The sequence below is a fragment of the Atractosteus spatula genome, chromosome 4 (genome assembly GCF_055471065.1).
Source record: "Atractosteus spatula isolate fAtrSpa1 chromosome 4, fAtrSpa1.hap1, whole genome shotgun sequence".
NCBI classification, from domain to species: domain Eukaryota; kingdom Metazoa; phylum Chordata; class Actinopteri; order Semionotiformes; family Lepisosteidae; genus Atractosteus; species Atractosteus spatula.
In genome coordinates this window covers 62420932-62438398 of record NC_142709.1, presented here as the reverse complement: position 1 = coordinate 62438398, position 17467 = coordinate 62420932, and the positions used below count along the sequence as shown (strand labels likewise).

General features: G+C 37.9%; 1 protein-coding gene across 2 annotated transcripts in view; it reads left to right on the top strand.

The window, feature by feature from the left end:
• The window catches only part of ece2a (endothelin converting enzyme 2a), a 111684-nt gene extending 102878 nt beyond the window's left edge, over positions 1-8806 (top strand). For both annotated transcript variants that reach the window (XM_088913456.1, XM_088913457.1), the window contains exon 4: positions 7509-8806. In XM_088913456.1, coding sequence (XP_088769582.1) covers positions 7509-7793 — 285 coding nt within the window. In that variant the 3' untranslated portion in view covers positions 7794-8806. The remainder of the gene's footprint in view (positions 1-7508) is intronic.
• The last annotated feature ends 8661 nt before the right edge of the window (positions 8807-17467 follow it).

Genomic DNA, 17467 nt, shown 5'->3' with positions numbered 1-17467 from the left:
TAAGACTAAATGGGTTGATATACTTCCATATCCTGTCCTTCTATACATAGTTCTTTACCCCCTAAATTCCATCCCACGTAATCCATTGTCTATAGGTCACCTGTGTATCTACTGCATACTGAGCAATAAAATAAACTTAGAACTACATCAAATTTACACTTATTTTGAGGAAGATAATCCTTTCTTCTTTGCAGCATTTACACTGACATTTTATTCAACAAACATGACATTCCTTACATTAATCCATCCATAGCATTTGTCATCAGCACATTTGATCAGCTTTTGCTGCGAAAGCCACCAGTTAAAAGTGTTGGAAGCACAGCAAGCATTGTGACACATGCTTTGCACCAGGGTGTGCAGGTAGAGGCTATCTTATGGGATTCTGTTCCATTCTTTTTGTGGATCCTGGACAAGCATGAAGCACGAGCTTGTTCGCTGGTCTCTGAGCTCTGGATGCTATGCATCATCCCAACTAATCTCACAGATATTCAGTGGGGCATAAATTCGTAGCATAAATGTTACATTCATATCTCGAAAGAAAGCTTGTTGTGTCAGGATGAGCCTGCTCTCATGAGTCTCAGGCACTGACCAGTCAAGCTGCCTTCAGTCTTTACAAGTGGGGTTTTGTAGAGACTAGACATTCCTGCCCGGAACATCATATGTGGACCTCCCCATCAGTCCCAAACAGGTATTGTGACTCACGATCTTCCAGATAGTGGCCCATCATTGTTTGGCTGTAACATCTTGCCAAGTTAGAAATTGCTGACTGTGAACTCCTCAGATCGAGAGCAACAGTGCACTTCTTTTGTCAGGTCTCCAATGCTCTGACATCGTGAAGGTGTTCTCTTAGTGGTCCCTTTCTGTTTTTTCATTCTTAACTTCAAAAAGGCCTGGCATGTCATGGGTTAAAATTCTTCCAGACCAGTGCCCAATCAACCCTTTGACTAATGAATTGATTTAGTGCTTATTCAACAAAGTTACTTAAGTGTGTCATGGTCACTCATGAATAATCCATTAAATAAAACAAAAACATGTAATCAATATCTAAAGCCCATATACTTAATATTTCTTAAAAATACATCCATGAATAGTGTAATAGGTTTATTTTAATGCTCAGTATATAAAACAGGTTGATGTAACATATCTGGTTCAATTTGGTTTCAATGAATCAGAAATATCTACCACAGCTCTAGCCAGTAATGAAATCAATTCACCAGATACATATTTTTAATGCATCTTAACAATGCCCTAAATAAAATTCTCTTTACATTTTACAGTAATATCACCATGGTAACACCAAAATTCAGACAGTATAACACACTTCATGAAATTTGTGAGTTAAGAAATCTGAGGCGTGAAATAAACATTTTGATGAATGTTTTTTTTTCCGATTGCTGCCCTCGGCAACAGAAGATCATTAATTATTTTTCTTTATTCTCTCAAATCTATTTTCACTTGTTATTGCTAAATCTGAAAATGTCTGGCAAATTAATGTGGCAGGCAGTGATTTCTGTTTTAGGATCATATCTGCACCTTTTTTTCAAGTAACAATAGCAAAGGCACTTAAGCAACATCAGTGATGCTCAGTTTTTTCAAAGTTAATATCAGACTCCATTATTTATACGAAATGTGTCTCTCCCTCCAGGGACTAAATTAAAGTTATTTATTTTAGTCTTATAAAAGACAGATGAGATTAATAGGCCAAGATAATAATCAGTACTGCACATCATTGCTGTTTGCTTTCATTGAACTGACCTATATATGGTACACGGCAGAAACAAGAGCTGAGTAAATATAGAAGAAAGTGCAAACAAAGGTAGCATGATCTTCTGTTGTTTTTATTAATCACACTCTTGCTTGCTTTTCCTGTGCTTCATTAACAATGTCAAATACTTGAACAATAGCCCAGCTATAGAAATTCAGAAAATGATGGATATAGAAATCCTAAACTGTATTTATCTGTGTGCTGTATGTTTTTATGACTTCTGCCATTCTGAATGCAAAATGTAGACACTTTCAGAAAGCAGATGGCCTGCGAGTACGCACAGCCTGGACATTTCTTTCATGCGTGCACAATGGTGTGAGTCTGGGAGCTCAGGAGTGTCCGAAGCAGCTTTTCCTCCAAGCCCTTGTTTCTTGTTTCTTAGTGCTCTCATTATTATGGAGGTAGCAGACAACTGTAACAGTTACCTTTACACAAAAGCGGTTTATGAAGTAAGTGTATTTATAACAAAGAATGAAACAGTGAAATATTGAATGTAATATAAAAACCTATTTTTTACTGACTTGCAGTTTCTTAACAAATGCTTCCATGTTGTTCTTACAAGCACGTCACAGTTCTTCTATTTTTTTTTATGTTAAAAATAGTTTTATGATTGAATGTGGACTGTGGCTCTTCTCCATCTTGCATATGTTCTGTTGTCTGATGTGTTGGCACATAATGGGTTATAGCGGCAGATTAAAACTTACACATCATTTTCAGATGCCACCATCCTTTCCTCTGGATCTGGTTAAATAAGGCAGAGAAGGATTGCTCTTTGATGTATTATTTAGAGTTGCCGGTAATTGTGTCCCCCTGGTGCTGACTGTCTGCAGCCCCCTTGCTTACTAATCTTTGCTGGCAGTTCAAAGCAAGGATCTGCAAAGAGCTGTTTATTCCATCCTTCAGTGCCCAACCCACAACAGCAACTAGTTTTGCAAGTCTGCTGCACTACACCTTATCAGTATTGAAAGATTAACACTTCTGTTGAAAAAAAGTAGGGATATGACAATAAAAACTTATCTGGACAAGATGTGCAGCAAATAAAGCAGTGATGATCAAAATAAAGTCTTATATTAAATAAAAAACTGACATCTGTAATCATTCTAATATTTGTAAAACAGACTGAAGTACACACATTTTGAAGTGTGAAGTATAGGGAAATAAAAAAAAATGACTTTGAACACTCACTGGCATTAGATCCTTTGGAAGATTAGCTAATAAAATGCAAACAGCATAGATTGGCTACAAACAAGATGAAGCCTTTTTGGCCATTCTTACCTTTAAATGTTTTATTTGTGCTAACCACATGTGATTATGTAACTTACAAGTTACAAGTTTTGTGAGTGCTGATATTTTGGGGGATCTGGACTGTAAAACTTCGGATATCTCCCTTTATACAAGAGAACACTGATCATTCCTTTTTAGAGGCAAATTGCTGTGTCCTTTTTCTCCAAAAAGTCCCTCTACGGTATGTTGTTACAAGCTTCTTAATTATGAAGGAACTTTCCATCATTTACAGGAATAGTGTGACTTTCATTTCAGGACTTTGCACAATATTTAACAAAAAGGGCCTAAACTAGGATATTTTTTTAATCTGATTCCATTTATTCTAATTGTACACATCACCTTTATAGATTACATATCCTCCCAAAGACTCACAAAATAAATGTTCATCCATAATTTTAAAAGGAAATAGACCCTAAGCCTTGTATTTTCAATGTATTGTCATTTGCTTCTTACTGTTGTGTGGTTACTGACAGCACTGCGAGAAACCTTTCATTGTGAAACATCCCCTTTAAACAAATACATCAGCAGAAATCCTTCTATGCTCTTGGAAGCTTCCTAATTATGACAGAACTTGGTAGAAACAAATTCTCTTTGGGAGATGGAGTAAATTCAAAGCAGGCAGTGAGTTCCTGAGGGCTACACAGATCTTCCTTGTTAAAAGGTTCCCTGGCAGTAGGCTTGCTTTACCCAGGAATTTCCACATTTTTCCCCCACACATGCTGAGGAAAAATATCTGAAATGGACAGAGGGTTATTTAAAATGCACATTTTCTCCAACAGAAAGCAAGAAAATGCCAGAAAAAAAAACGGAAATAAACCATTCTTCTTTCCTTCAGGCATTCTCTGCATTAGTGTTTCTCTGGGTATCCTACATTTCTTTTTTAGAGAGGTAGCCCATGTTTTCTGGACCTGTGTTGCTGAATGATAGGGGTTTGTGTTCCATGTTGCTAAACATTGATTGACTCGGTTCACTGAGCTGCTGGGATCAGCCTGGGTGCCCCCCCTCTTTGAGAGTGAGTACAGTCATGCCTGGCTAGCTAAATCTTTCGGCTCACTCAGTGCCAGCAAGGGGCTGCAGACACACAGGGGCGCTACATGACATTTGGTTGAAGACCTGTGGACAGAGATAGGAAAGACAGGAATTGTGCCATTTAAGAGACTATGCACAATTAAAGGACTTAAAGGAAAAATAGGTGTAAAGGAGTTGTCTGCTCTTTGCATGCTTTTATTGCCCCTTATTAAGCAGTGCAAAATACTTCCTGCTTTATGGGAAGCTGTTCTGAAATGATTTGTCTTAATTTAACCTGATTCTTCCAAAGAACAAAGATAGTTCGGCACCCAAATGTGTTATTGGTTAATCATTGTTAACCCAATCTCTTCGTACTGAACGATGAATTTCTGCCTAGTCTCTTATCTTCTCCAGTTAAACCATGCCATCGATATCTCAGCCTCCCACTGCCAGCATCACTTCTCTAATAACTATCCACTGGACCATTCTACACAGGTTACTGTATATTCCCTCTGTTCTAATGAGCTCCATATATGCTGAATGCATCAGTACAGAAACTAGAGCATACGTTCAAAAGACATTGATGCTATAAGGTAATGCTTTCCGTTACAATACATTAGAGCTTTTTAGTTAGTAACAGATTGAGGTAGACCACTACAGATTTACACATGTTTGCTTGCCATCTTGTCTCTTTGAAGGATTGTCAAATCCCCAGTGGCATTTTCAAATTACTATACTGCTGTGAGGCTATGGCATAAATCTGTCAGTTTGTCTTCAGTGACAGCATATGTCCATAGAAAAAAAATTTGCAGGTGGAAATAATTGTGATCACAGACAAGTGGATATTAGTGGTGTATAATCTTTCTACAGGCAACCATTAACGCAAATGGTTTTAATAAAAAACACACATTTTAAGTAACACTTCACTTTTAAATCAGTCATTTACAGGGGAGGGTAATTAAGGACATTTACGGAGAGGTATGGCAGAAGTCCCACTGTGATTCCCCTTTTGCCTGCTCTTGGCCTAGCCAGAGAATTTGAGCTTTGAAATTCTATTTATTTTGTATTTTGTATTTTTAACAATCATTTTTAGCTCTTTCAGGTGTTAAATCTTTCAGCAGCATTTTAACACTAGTCAAAATTAAGTCAGTCTCTTAAAATGGTTTGCCCAGCAGGGCGCTTGTAAGTGAACAACAAGTGCCTTGTGTGTTGTCAGGGCTACCCGGCCTAAACTGACATGATCTTGGGATACTCTGTCCTTCAGTTATTGGTGGCAATCTTATTACTATTAGAAGGGCACAGTTAAGACAAGCAACAGAATCGCTACCCCATGTCATTCCATGAGCTATGTCCAGGAGCAAACTAAATCCAGCTATTGAAACATTATGCAATTCCAAACAGAAATGTGTGTACACAGCAGAGAAGTCAAATAGTTTAATTACAGCAAATTTGAAATGAATGACTTTTTTGCTACAGGGATGAAATTAGATAAAAGACAGATAAGATCATGCACAGGTAGTAGAACCACATGATTCAGATTTCAAAGCTGAAGGGAAAAGCAGTTTGCATATATTGCTGTGACATCTTATTACAGCCTTCAAAGAAATAATGGACATGACACATTGCTATTGTACAATACTAAAATTAGTGTTAAACTTTCAGCTGTTTTATGTTGTGTGCTGCAATATTTCATATAATTAAAAACATCTGTAATTTCCAGAAAATTGACAGATTCAGGAAGTAAGGAGTTCAGATGCTTTATTAACCTGATATGAACTCTGGTTTGTATTTAAGTTACATTTCATACACTGGTTAGGTTGAAAACTTCAGATTCAATTGCATGATGGGCAGAGTCACTGCCAGTCATTATTCCATAACCACTATGCTAGATAGCATTATGACAGTTCTTTTCTTTTGTCTGAATAACTGCACATCTGTAATATTTTTTAAGTTTTACACAGACAGCAGAATAACATACTTACTTTCCTCTTAGGCATTTAGTCTGCCATCTCACAGCCTGAAGTCATTTTCTGCCCATTGCAGATCCTTTGTCTCTCATATAAAGCCTCCTATTGTAACCAACCCCAGCTGTTAGCAATGAGACAATTAGCTAAAAATGACACAATTAGTATAGACGAGCAATTACACCACACTCAATTATCCCCCCATGAATGCAAACATAATTGTTTAAAGAAATGTGCAAAAAAGTGAAGCAGAATGCAAAGGAACAATGACAGCTGGGACATAAATTGAAAGCATTCCGAAAATGTATCTAAAATGCAAATGATTACCCAATTACAACCTCCTCTGCAAAAACAGCCAATCTTCAATGGTCAAGAATACTAAGTTACAGTATATGTTCCCTGGCACACATAGTCATTTACTAAAAGCTGTTCTTGAAATAGTTTTGTTGAAATCTGCAGCATTAAAATCTGTTTAAAAAGTTAGTTTACTGTGGTATGAATGAGATTAATCGATTTTCACTTGGAAAGTTGGCTCCTGACGTTGACTTCATGTTCTGCTAATTAGTGAAATAGTTGGGGGGGTCCAACAAACAGATATTCTTCAGCAGGCAATCCAGCATTTGTCAAAAAATAAAAAAAAAGTACTTTGGGTTCTAGTTCTGTTGTGATGCCCTGTGGCAAAAGGTGTTTGTTTTCCATGCTAACTGATTCAAGACTATTCAGAATACACACCAATAACCCAATTGATTTTTGTGTTCTTTGAACTTTTTTCATAGCTCTCTGTTCTACTCTTATGGTCTTCTTTACAGTATGAAAGTATTTCTTGATTTGTGGTTTTTCAATGGTATTTGGTGCTAATTTTTATGTTAGGGGTATGCTATTGCTCACATGTAGGTAGAAAAAGAAAACATTGTAGTAAGACTCTTGGTAGTATCCAAGGAAAAACAAGTTGCAATGTATTACTGCCCTTTTTGACAAATAATGACTGGTTATTTTCCCCCTCCTTAATTAAATATTTAAGGAGCATGTTGAAAATTAAATGCATTTTCACACCTAAAGGCATCCGTGCTTCTGAAAGTGAAAGGCATATCTCTCAACCCTGAATTATTCATGCCTTTCCAGTTGTCACACTTCAATGTGGAATAAATCATCTGAGAAGCCATCACATGACATGAAGCAGCTCGCTATGAGATTCTTTACAGTAATAGGAAGAATGAAGTGCCGCACTTATTAAAGCCAAGAGACAGAATGTGAGGAGGCTCAGCCCACCCATAGCACCCAGCTGTCTACCTAGATTCTTCTGTCAAACTGTTTTGTCTATCCACAACTGTGTTTTTGCAGAACGTAACTTTGGAGTCACCTAATATAACAATGTTGCCGAGTTATTGTCTTTACAGTATACCTGTCCGTGTCATTGCATTCTTTTTAAAATGATTTTTTTTGTCTGAGTCTTAAATTTGCTGTTTTAATTTGTGTCACTTTCACAGATCAGTAGAGTACTGAAGCCAGGAGGCCGATTTGTCTCCATCACTTTTGCTCAGCCACACTTCCGGAAGAGGCTGTACGCCCGAGAGCAGTTTGGCTGGTCTGTCAGACACTGGAGCTACGGAGGAGGTTTCCAATACTTTCTGTATGTCCTAACCAAGGGAGAAGTGCTGAGCTCAGAGGATCGGGCTCTAGAGAGGAAGGTGCTGGAAGGCGAGAGACCCCCAACTCCGGTTACGCTCCAGGACTCTGATTCGGAAGACTACCTTAACAACATCACCCTTTAGGTCAGTCGCTTGAAACATCTGTGTAGGACCCCCACATCTTTAAACAACCAAAAGGAGAATGGAATTTGTATACTAAACTAAAAGCAGTAGTTCAATCCCAAGTAAGTCAATTAGTAAAGGCAGTCACAGGTTCAAGTCTGGGCTGTGTCACTAGTTGATTGACAGTGATTCCCTGACTGGCTGAGAGCTGCAGAGGGGAGGGTGGGCTTAGTCAGCCAGGGCTCTCTCAGCTCTGCCCTCCAGTCATTGCTGATCCTCCAGTACGGGACTGTGTTGCCTTTTCTGTGTTAAAGATGAGTATTGTGAAGAAGGCTGGGTCGGAGGAGTCTGCCTACACTCCTTCATCCCTGCCTGTGGTTGCGGGGCTCGGAGCTGTGAGCTGAGATGTGAGGAACAAACAAATCCCAATCCTGTGCTTATAACAAAATTGTTGCGACTCGAAACTCCAAACATGAGAGCAGTTTAAATCTGGGGTTTCTTGTTCATTCACTTCCACCTTGTTACAAGACTCTCTAAACCAGAAGTGCTCTGCTGTTCTTCTGGTTTAGATGATCTGACATGTGTCCTCCGAATGTAAGAGCAAATCGAAGGGGCATGACAGAGAGGGATGTCACCACTGGTGCGGAAGCCTCTTCTTGTTATGATTCACCTGTGGGCTCTGAATCGTTGTACAGCTGTGAGTCCCCCATCCCCACAACTCCAAGCTCTTGCTTTCAGAGGAAATTGAAACTGGCTAAAATAAAATTAATAAATAAAATAAAAAAAGATACAGTCCCAAGCAGATGCGTTAGGGAGTGTAAGAAAGTAAGATGTGACATAGGGGAAAGATATACATAATCCAAAAATTTACTTTTATACTGTATGTTTGTCAAATGTTTTAAAGTTAAATATTTTTTGTTGCTTTAAAATGAGCATAAACAGTAGGAAATGTTTTAATGTAAATGAGTTTGTGTTAACCTTATTCTCTGTTACAGTATAGTTGTAAAAAGTGCTAATAAAAGTTTTAACCATTATTCACACTTAGTTCTTTGTATATTCATTCATTGTGGTTGTGGTAGGAGATATGAGAGCAATGTGCAGTTTCTGGCAAGCAGACAACTATATCGACCTGAGGCAACTAGGCCAATGCAAGAAACAGCATCTAGCAGATCAATAGGACAGGAATGAGGTTGAGCAGAAATCAACACAGAGTTGCCGTTGTGTTTAGATTTCCTCAAGAGCTCTGTGAGGTGCACTTAAGAACATAAAGTCTGCAAGCTAGAGGAGGCCATTTGATGTATCTAGTTCATTTTGTTTTTAGTATCTAATTGATCTGATGATCTCATCCAGCCTTTCCGTAAAATATATTGACTTTGACAAAATGGCAGCTTGTTCCAGACTCCTGCAACCCTTTGTTGTGCCTCCTCTTCTCCATTATAAGTGCACTTACCCATAGTTTTGATTTGTTTCCTTTGGTTCGTGTTTCTCATTCGATTCTTAATACGTCTATAACATTGACTTCTATAACATTGTCGATGTCTTTGAGAATTTTGAATATGTCCCTGCATAGTCATCTTTGTCCAAAGCTCAAAACATTAGTTATTTCAGACTGTCAGAGCATATGTCTTTGAGCACAGGAATATACATGGTTGCTGTTCATTGAATAGATTCTAGAGCAGCAATATATTTTTTGTAACATAGAGATCAAATCTAAACACAATACCAGTATATTGTACAATTTCAACATAATATCCTTGTATTTATTTTTAACTATATCACCATCATTGTTTGCCATTTTTATTGTTTCCCATATTTTATCAAAGATAAAAATTATGTCTTTAAACACTTAATTGGTTTTCAAAGGTAATTAAAGCTCTGTTTTCTGTTTTTTACTACCTGCATGAAACACTCTGCACTTGTCTACATTAAGTATCAACTGCCAGATGTTGCACAAGCCACTAATCACAGGCTTAGAGACAATTTTAAAAGTGGATGTTTAATAAGACTTTTATACATGTTGGTCCCATGCTGATTCAAGGAATTATTTTATTTTTGGTGACATAAAGCAAGGTCTTCTACAGCTCTTTCAACACAATCAGTTTCTCCTGACACAATTCTCTCCTTATCAGCTCCACCTGTGACACTTGAACCTGCATACCAGCCCCCGAAAGCCATCAAACTGTCTTGCTTGCACACAAACAAAATGTTCATGTTAATTTTCTTCCAGCCTCCAGAACACATCCTTAAACACAGGTCATTGCAATATAGATTATCATTAAATCGTTGATAATTAAGTGATTCTTATGTATTCACACTCAGGCTATGAATCATTTCTGAAAAGTTAGGGTTTCTCTCTTTTGTAGGAGGTTGGGTTGCCAATTTGAGCAGACCTTTAAAACCAAATGAATTTCTTATATGATAATACGCTATCTCATTACAAGTTCACATCAATTAATAGAATAGCAGATGTGGGAAACATATACAAGTCAATTACATTAATTTTGTGAATAACGTCTACCACATGACCAGACAAGCACATTGAAATAAGGAGAAAAATCTAATTGGCACAATTTTAAGTTAATATGGAAGTCAAGAACAACCAGTGTAGATACTAGTGTTCCAAAGGATGTGTGATTTTACACCCAAGATCTTAACTGAATTTACTTAATTGTTTAATTGATTCATTGTCTTATGTTACTGAGAAGTTAATGGAATGGATGAAGCATGCAGAACAGTGACTCTATATGAGCCTAGATAGCACTGGTCTGTGCTGAACTTATTTTTTGTTCTTTTTTTGTCGTCAAGAACTTTGCTTTGCTGTGACCTTTTTTCCCTATATTGTTATATATGCTGCATTATTTTCTGTATTGATATGTGTGCAGTCTCCCCTCGACAGGAAGAGCTGACTGTACTCTCTGTCTTTCTCAACCTTTTTTTTAAATGATGATTCACGGTGAAGCTTACCTTATCAAAACCTCCAAAACCCTGCAGAATGTGTTATGGGTTTTTGTTAATAAAGGTTTCTAGTTTTGTGTTGAAAGCACCATCGAATTGCAACAGCCCGAGAGTGCAGAAGTGAGAATTGGATGAGCTGTGGTTACCCATGCCTCATATGCAAATCCCTGTTTTTTTTTTAGTGAGAAGCATCAAATGGAAGCACGTGCTTCTCTGGCTTAAATATAGACTTTCTAAGGGATATCTGTAGGGCCCAGAAGCCCATTAATAAACCAGAAATCATTTATTTTTAATTCTCTGCTGAAATGTAATTACCATCTATTTTTAAGGCAGAAAAAATGGGACATGGTTTTTGACTTGCTCTGCTTTTGTAGGATCATCTCTGCTCTTATAAACCACAAAACCCTTTTTATTTGTCTCTGAGAGCAAACCAATGAATCAGCAGCCATTGTGATGATTATCCAAAAGAGCCCCATTAAATTAAAAAATAACAGCACAACATCCCAGCAGGCTTCAAATCATAAAAGCGCAAAAGCTAGATTGTGAAAGCAGCAGGCCTGTGTTAAAGGATTTTTGAATTAATTTTAAACTACTTTTCTTAATTCTTTATTCTTCCATATTCCTTTATAGAGCAACATTCCATTTTCTCTGTGCATTCGCAAAAACAATACAGTTTTCTTTTATCGCATTATAAAACGTGTTTTATCTCCGATATTTTATCTTGGACTTTTTTCATCAAACTCCTTTAAAGCATAGATAATGTCAACCCTTATAAGACCTTTTTCCGAATCAACACTGCAACACTAACATGAAAATGGAAGTGGAAACTTGGAAAGGGAGTTTCTGAGGACAGGGAGTAGCTTTTGAAACAAAGTATTGAGAGAGTGAGGAACAACCACCCAGCTAATAGTTATATCTGTTAAAACTGATACCCCGGCAAAACTCACAATTTTTATTGTTTAAATGAATAATGATGAATAACTTAATTGAAATGCTTAACAGGAAAATCAGTGTTTTCCCATTCCTTGCAAAAGATTTTAAAATGTTACTCTGTTGATTGATTATAAATAGCAGTAATAGATCCTAAGCAGTGCCTTTAACCAGCGTTTCTCAGCACCCCATTTTATGCTAAGCATAAGTGAAAATTGTTGCTATCGAATCTAAAAGACTACATTGACAATTCATTTCACAAGTGCTGTTCTTCCTTTTTGCTTCTCGTGCCACTGCTAATTACATCCAAAAAACTCCGGCACAGTTTCTTCACAAGTACTTGGAAGGTATTACTTAATCCTGCAATGCAACAAGGTTATAGCACATCAATATGATTTGCTTTTAGGCGAAGGAGATAGCAGGTGCAACTGATTGAGACTGTGTTTTATTTGCCTAAAATAATTGGAACATTATCCTGTGAACACACCAGTACCTCTGCACAATGGATGACTTTGAAGTGGCAGTGGGAAAGCAGGTAGCAGAAATACAAACATTTGAAGATTTTCAACTTGCCATTTTATGTATAGAATTATACGTTGCAAAAGCCAGTATGTCTTCATAATTCAGCTATGAAATTGTGTTTTTGCCTCCAATTATGAGCGTGACAATAATTACGTTGAGTGCACTATATATAGAAGATGAAAATATTCATTTTCTTAAATTTATTGTAGAATATATTTAGTCTATTTGAGGTTCATCTATATACTGTATAGTACACAACTGCATGAATGGTTTTGAAACACTAAACAGATGTAAGCATATTACTGGGAATATATAAGTAAATTGGAGGCCTGTGGGCATGAACCCAAGGTGAGTCACTGATGTGCAGCATCTTCAGGACCTCATACTGGCAGGTGTTCACACTGAGACCTCACTCATCACTTCTGACCAGATTTAAATTCCCAGATGCTAAGAACACCTAAATATAGTCATCAGATCTCTAAGCTTTCATAGACGTGGTCATGTCTACTGTGGCTTATCTGGCCATGGTCAGTGACTCATATCATGTTTTACAAATACTAACATTGTTAGCAATTTGCCAATTTGCAAGAAAGTCAGTATTGAATAGTCCCACCACTATTCCTGAAGTCCATTTTCTTTTATAGATTTTGCAATCCATGCCCACCCAATTTAGAACCATCAGGTGTTTCTTTTATGTTTCAGCTTACCACAATGACTTTTGTAGGGCACAAGAAGAATGAGGATGGGCACACGTGCTCTTCCAGCCTGCCCTTCCAACAAGCCATTTGTCTTGTGACACACTCCAAGATCTGCAGTGCCTTACAGGAGAACTACCGTTTTTTAGAATAATAGTGTAACTCTCACTGACATCACTGCAAGCTCTTGGGAATTCCCAGATGTTGCTGTTTAGCCAAATCCTCCCATGCTGGCCAGTTCTCTGCCCACTCGAACCCAAGACATCGGTCATAGAGGTCAACCTGCAGCTGGAGTAAGTGCTGTTCCTGGTTGAACCACTTGGGAGCTTAGCATGTCATTGTTCAAATACACTGTTACACAGTCCTTGGAAATTGCCCCTTCAAAGTATGTGCTGTTTCTCTGTTCTGAGCTCACAGTCTCATAGGCATTCATAGACTTATCCAACTAAATTTGTTACAGTAAATAGCCACAAATTCTCTTTCTGCCTGTGACATTATTGGTGCTCATTCATTAGGACCTTGGGCCACAGCCCAGTTGTATTTACAGGTCACTGGAAAAGAAGTTGGCACTTCTTTGTTGGCATTAAGTCCACTTACATATCCCTCATGGCTATAGATCCATTATTGACAGCAGCATCCTCAAGCCTGGCAGACTGCCATCCCAGTTTGTCTAGAGGGACAATGTAGTGTTCCGACAGGGGGTGGAAGTGCGTTGATGGGGCCTGAGAGTGCAGACATGCTGAAAGCAGGTGCAGTTTAGTTCATATCCACATTAATCCCGAAGGTCTATCCTGCTGATGTAAAGTAAAAACAAAGGAAGATAGAAATAAATGTAAGCAGATCGTTGTGTTCCAATTTTCCCTGTACGTGATTTCAGCAGTTGAGATCACAAAATCACAGTAATTCTTCTCCATCCATCTTTCATTGCATTGTCCAGTTTGTACTGTCCCTGTATAATGTATGAATCCAACTTTCATAACCTGGGTTTTCTTCGGTAAACCTGAGACTGTTTCCCTTCCCCAAAATATTTTTCTGTGTATTTCTGTTATTATATTCAGAGATTTTCATTATTAATATTATATATACATTTATTTCTCAAATTATACTTTGACAATCTGCATTATACCACCTACATTTCGCATGTGGTATTTTTACAGATATCAGACTGCTGAAGTCACGGTGGATGTTTGTTTAGAAAGGGAGGTCTGTGGTGTGGTTTAATACTGTGGAGCTAGCCCATGGTGCTCCACACAGCTCTTACTTGATAGCTTTCTGATGATCAGATGATTGCTGATGATTGCTGTCTATTCTGCTTTCTACTTATTTACTGCTGTGCTCTAGTCAGGATTTTCAACTGACTTTTCTGTTCTTCCAGTACTGTTGACTGCTTAAAGGTTTATAGCATATTTCTCTTAACAGGCTAGACTTCATTTTGGTTATACTTCTTAAGAAAGAACAGTTTGTTTTTGATTGTGTTCAGCTTGTTCTGTCTTTCTGTGCTGTTGTTCGAATTCCTTTATGCATGTACAAATCAGTATTGCAAATACCTCCTGTACTCCAGAACGTTCTCCAGTCTTTCACTCACAGTGACTTTTCTCTCCAGTTAGCAAATTCGGGTCTTCATGCTATTTCCCTTAGCCTTATTGAATTTACCAATTGATAAACACCATTGAATTGCTGGTTTATTCGTTTCCTCACTATAGTTACTAGTACTAGTTTAGAATGCATTCCAATAGCCTTAAAGATCGGATAGTAAGTAGTGTTTCAGTACATTGACAATCTTTCTTATTTAATTTGGCACACCGAATGAAGACAGAGTGAGTAACATGTTTGGCCTTGTGGTCAAGGTAGCATCTGTTGTGTAAGTCTCAGAAGAAGTGTTGACCCATTATGACATAACTGTTTATTTTAAAAGAAACACAGATGCTGCAAAATTGTGCATTGCCAAGCCAGTCACATTTTTGATCAAGCAAAATTGATTGAGCTGGGTCTTCAGCTAAGGAACCGAGATCAGGGCTTAAGAAATCTTCCCTGCTTGACATTGCATAGCATGTAACTATTTGTATCTCATGTTTCTCACTGTCTCAAGTTCAAGCTTTATACACCATTATGCTGCATGAAGGGCTTTTTTAAAAAAGCAATGAGCCAGTGAAGATATCTGACAATGTGAGATCTAGGGTTTTAAAGTCTGTTTTCAACCAAATCTTTAATAGGATTGCAACTACCCCTCTCCTGATTTGTACCTACAGTATAAGGGAATGTGCTTTGGGAAGGGTGATACTGAGTACAAAATCAAAAAGAAGCATGAACATAGTTTGTCACTATATCCTCATAGCTTTAAAGCAAAGAGTTCTGTTGTGTCTGTTATCCTGCCATAATAGCTTTGTGTTCTATGCCTTGAAAAAAACAGCACATTGCCTCTCCATACCATACGCTTGCATAGCACTTAAAAAGTTTCCAGAGCTGTGAAACTAAACAAGCAACATTTAGTCTGCTTCAGCGTTTCACACTGTAACAGAACGCACCTAATGCTGCTGCTGTAATGAGAGGTATGAGAACACCCTGCTGTGATCCAAGCAAGTTTCTTATTTTCAAGCATAAAAATACTCCTCTCCTTTGAAATGGGATTCCATCTCAGTTACACCATTAATGAAAGCTGGGGAGTATATTCCTTTAACTTCTTGCTTCCAAAGATATAATATTCCAAAGACATGAATATAACTCTATACTGATTTCACTTATACTGTATATCCCAGTGTGGAAAAGAGTTCCCGGCTTTGGAATAATCAAGACTGGTTTCTGCTTCAGGTCTTTAGGTTGATGTTCATCTGTTTGACTCCAGTTGAACTTTAGTACCCATCAGGACATCAGAAAATCCGCAAATAAGAGGAGGACATTCAGTGCATCATGCTCATGTGTTGGTCTTTCTCTATATTCCTGCTTGCAGCACTTGTCTTGAGAAGAAGCTCGCCTTGACCATTCCCCAGAGAAACCCACACAAACAGAGGCCTCCACACAATCAGGCAGCCTAGGAGAGGAAAATGAACCCAAGGCCCCGAAGCTGTGAGGCACTAGTGCTAACTATGGTGAAACCCTTCAAGGCAAAACCTCATTTTCAAATTTGAGGGCAGGTTTGTCTGTCAATGGCTTCTGTAAAAACAGATTATAAGCTAAACACATCCAGTGCTTTTTAAAATCAACTCTCGTGTTAAATGAAAAAGTCCTATCTGACTTGGAGACAAAGATAGATTGCGCACTTCTGCAGAGTGCGTCAGGATTCGGGTGCTTCTTAAATCTCCAGGGCTTTCTACAAAACAAAAACTGAAAGCCACTTAGACCTACTCACTGTCCGCGGTTCAGTGTGTATCCGTACTAATGTTTCTGCAGGAAATGAAACCTTAAAATATCAAGTTTGTCTTAAGTACATACTAAAAAGAAGCAAAGTGTGGTTGTTTGGTTGTTCATCTCTTTTGCAAGAAAAAGCTGAAGTAGCATGACTGTTCCATGCATGGCCCTCTTTTCGAAATACCTACTTACCAAACTGTTGTTTTTGTTGTAATACTAATAATTAATGGTCATTTTCTGTACCAAATAAAGTTCACAATTGTCAAATAAAAAAAAAATGGTTGTTTCATGTTCCACCTGTAACACGGACTCTACAGTACACAAAAGCAAAGGCAGAATATTTTCATCTTGCTTTGTGTATAAAACCGTATCTCACACGTTTTGAAAACCTCTATGTAATAATTATTATTAGATGTAAGTGCATCAGGGTTTCAAAACTGATGGTTTGCAGACAATTGGCCCTTGGGTCTTTAGTGGCAGCCACACTCAATGCAACATGAAGATCTCAACTTGAAGACCAACAACCATTTAGCCTTAGCCTGATCTTTTTGCTCCGCTTTCTACAGAAATTGCAGCACATCTGTCTTGCCTAGTGTCCATAGAACAGTCCATCTGTCAGCTGTTTTACAAGAGCAGCACTTTAGTAATGCATGTTTGTTCTGTTGTGATCTCTCTTTTTTTTACTTAGATCTTCTTAGGGGACTTTATATATGTATCTTTTTTTTTTCCCCTTCGAAATGCTACAGTGGTGTGAGGTTTTAATTTAACTCTTGCGTACTGGCTTTGGGCTGTGCAGTTTCTGGATTATCCTTCCCTGTCGTGTCATTGTACATGTCTTCCTCTAACTGCGAATCATACTCTTCAGAAGGGTGTGCCAAGTTATTGGTGGCCTTACAGATCACCTCTTTCCTTCATTAAAGTGAAGTCCCCTGCAGTGCTATAGAGTTTCGAGCATGTTAGGGTTGCAAATTCCATGCTGTATATTCAATACTGTATAGAAGTCATTTATGACTTCTTGAGTACTGGCTTTGGGCTGGGCGGTTTTTTGGATTATCTTTCCCTGTCATTCGGTCATGTTATCCATCCCAATGGTAAATATATTCAATCAGTAAATGTACACTTCAAAAGCAAAACTAGTAAGACTTCTATTCCAGCCAATTGAATGAGATGGGGGATCTGATGACAGTGATGTAATGGCACCATTTATGTCATGTGCACACACAGTAAATGAATACCAACACAACCTTC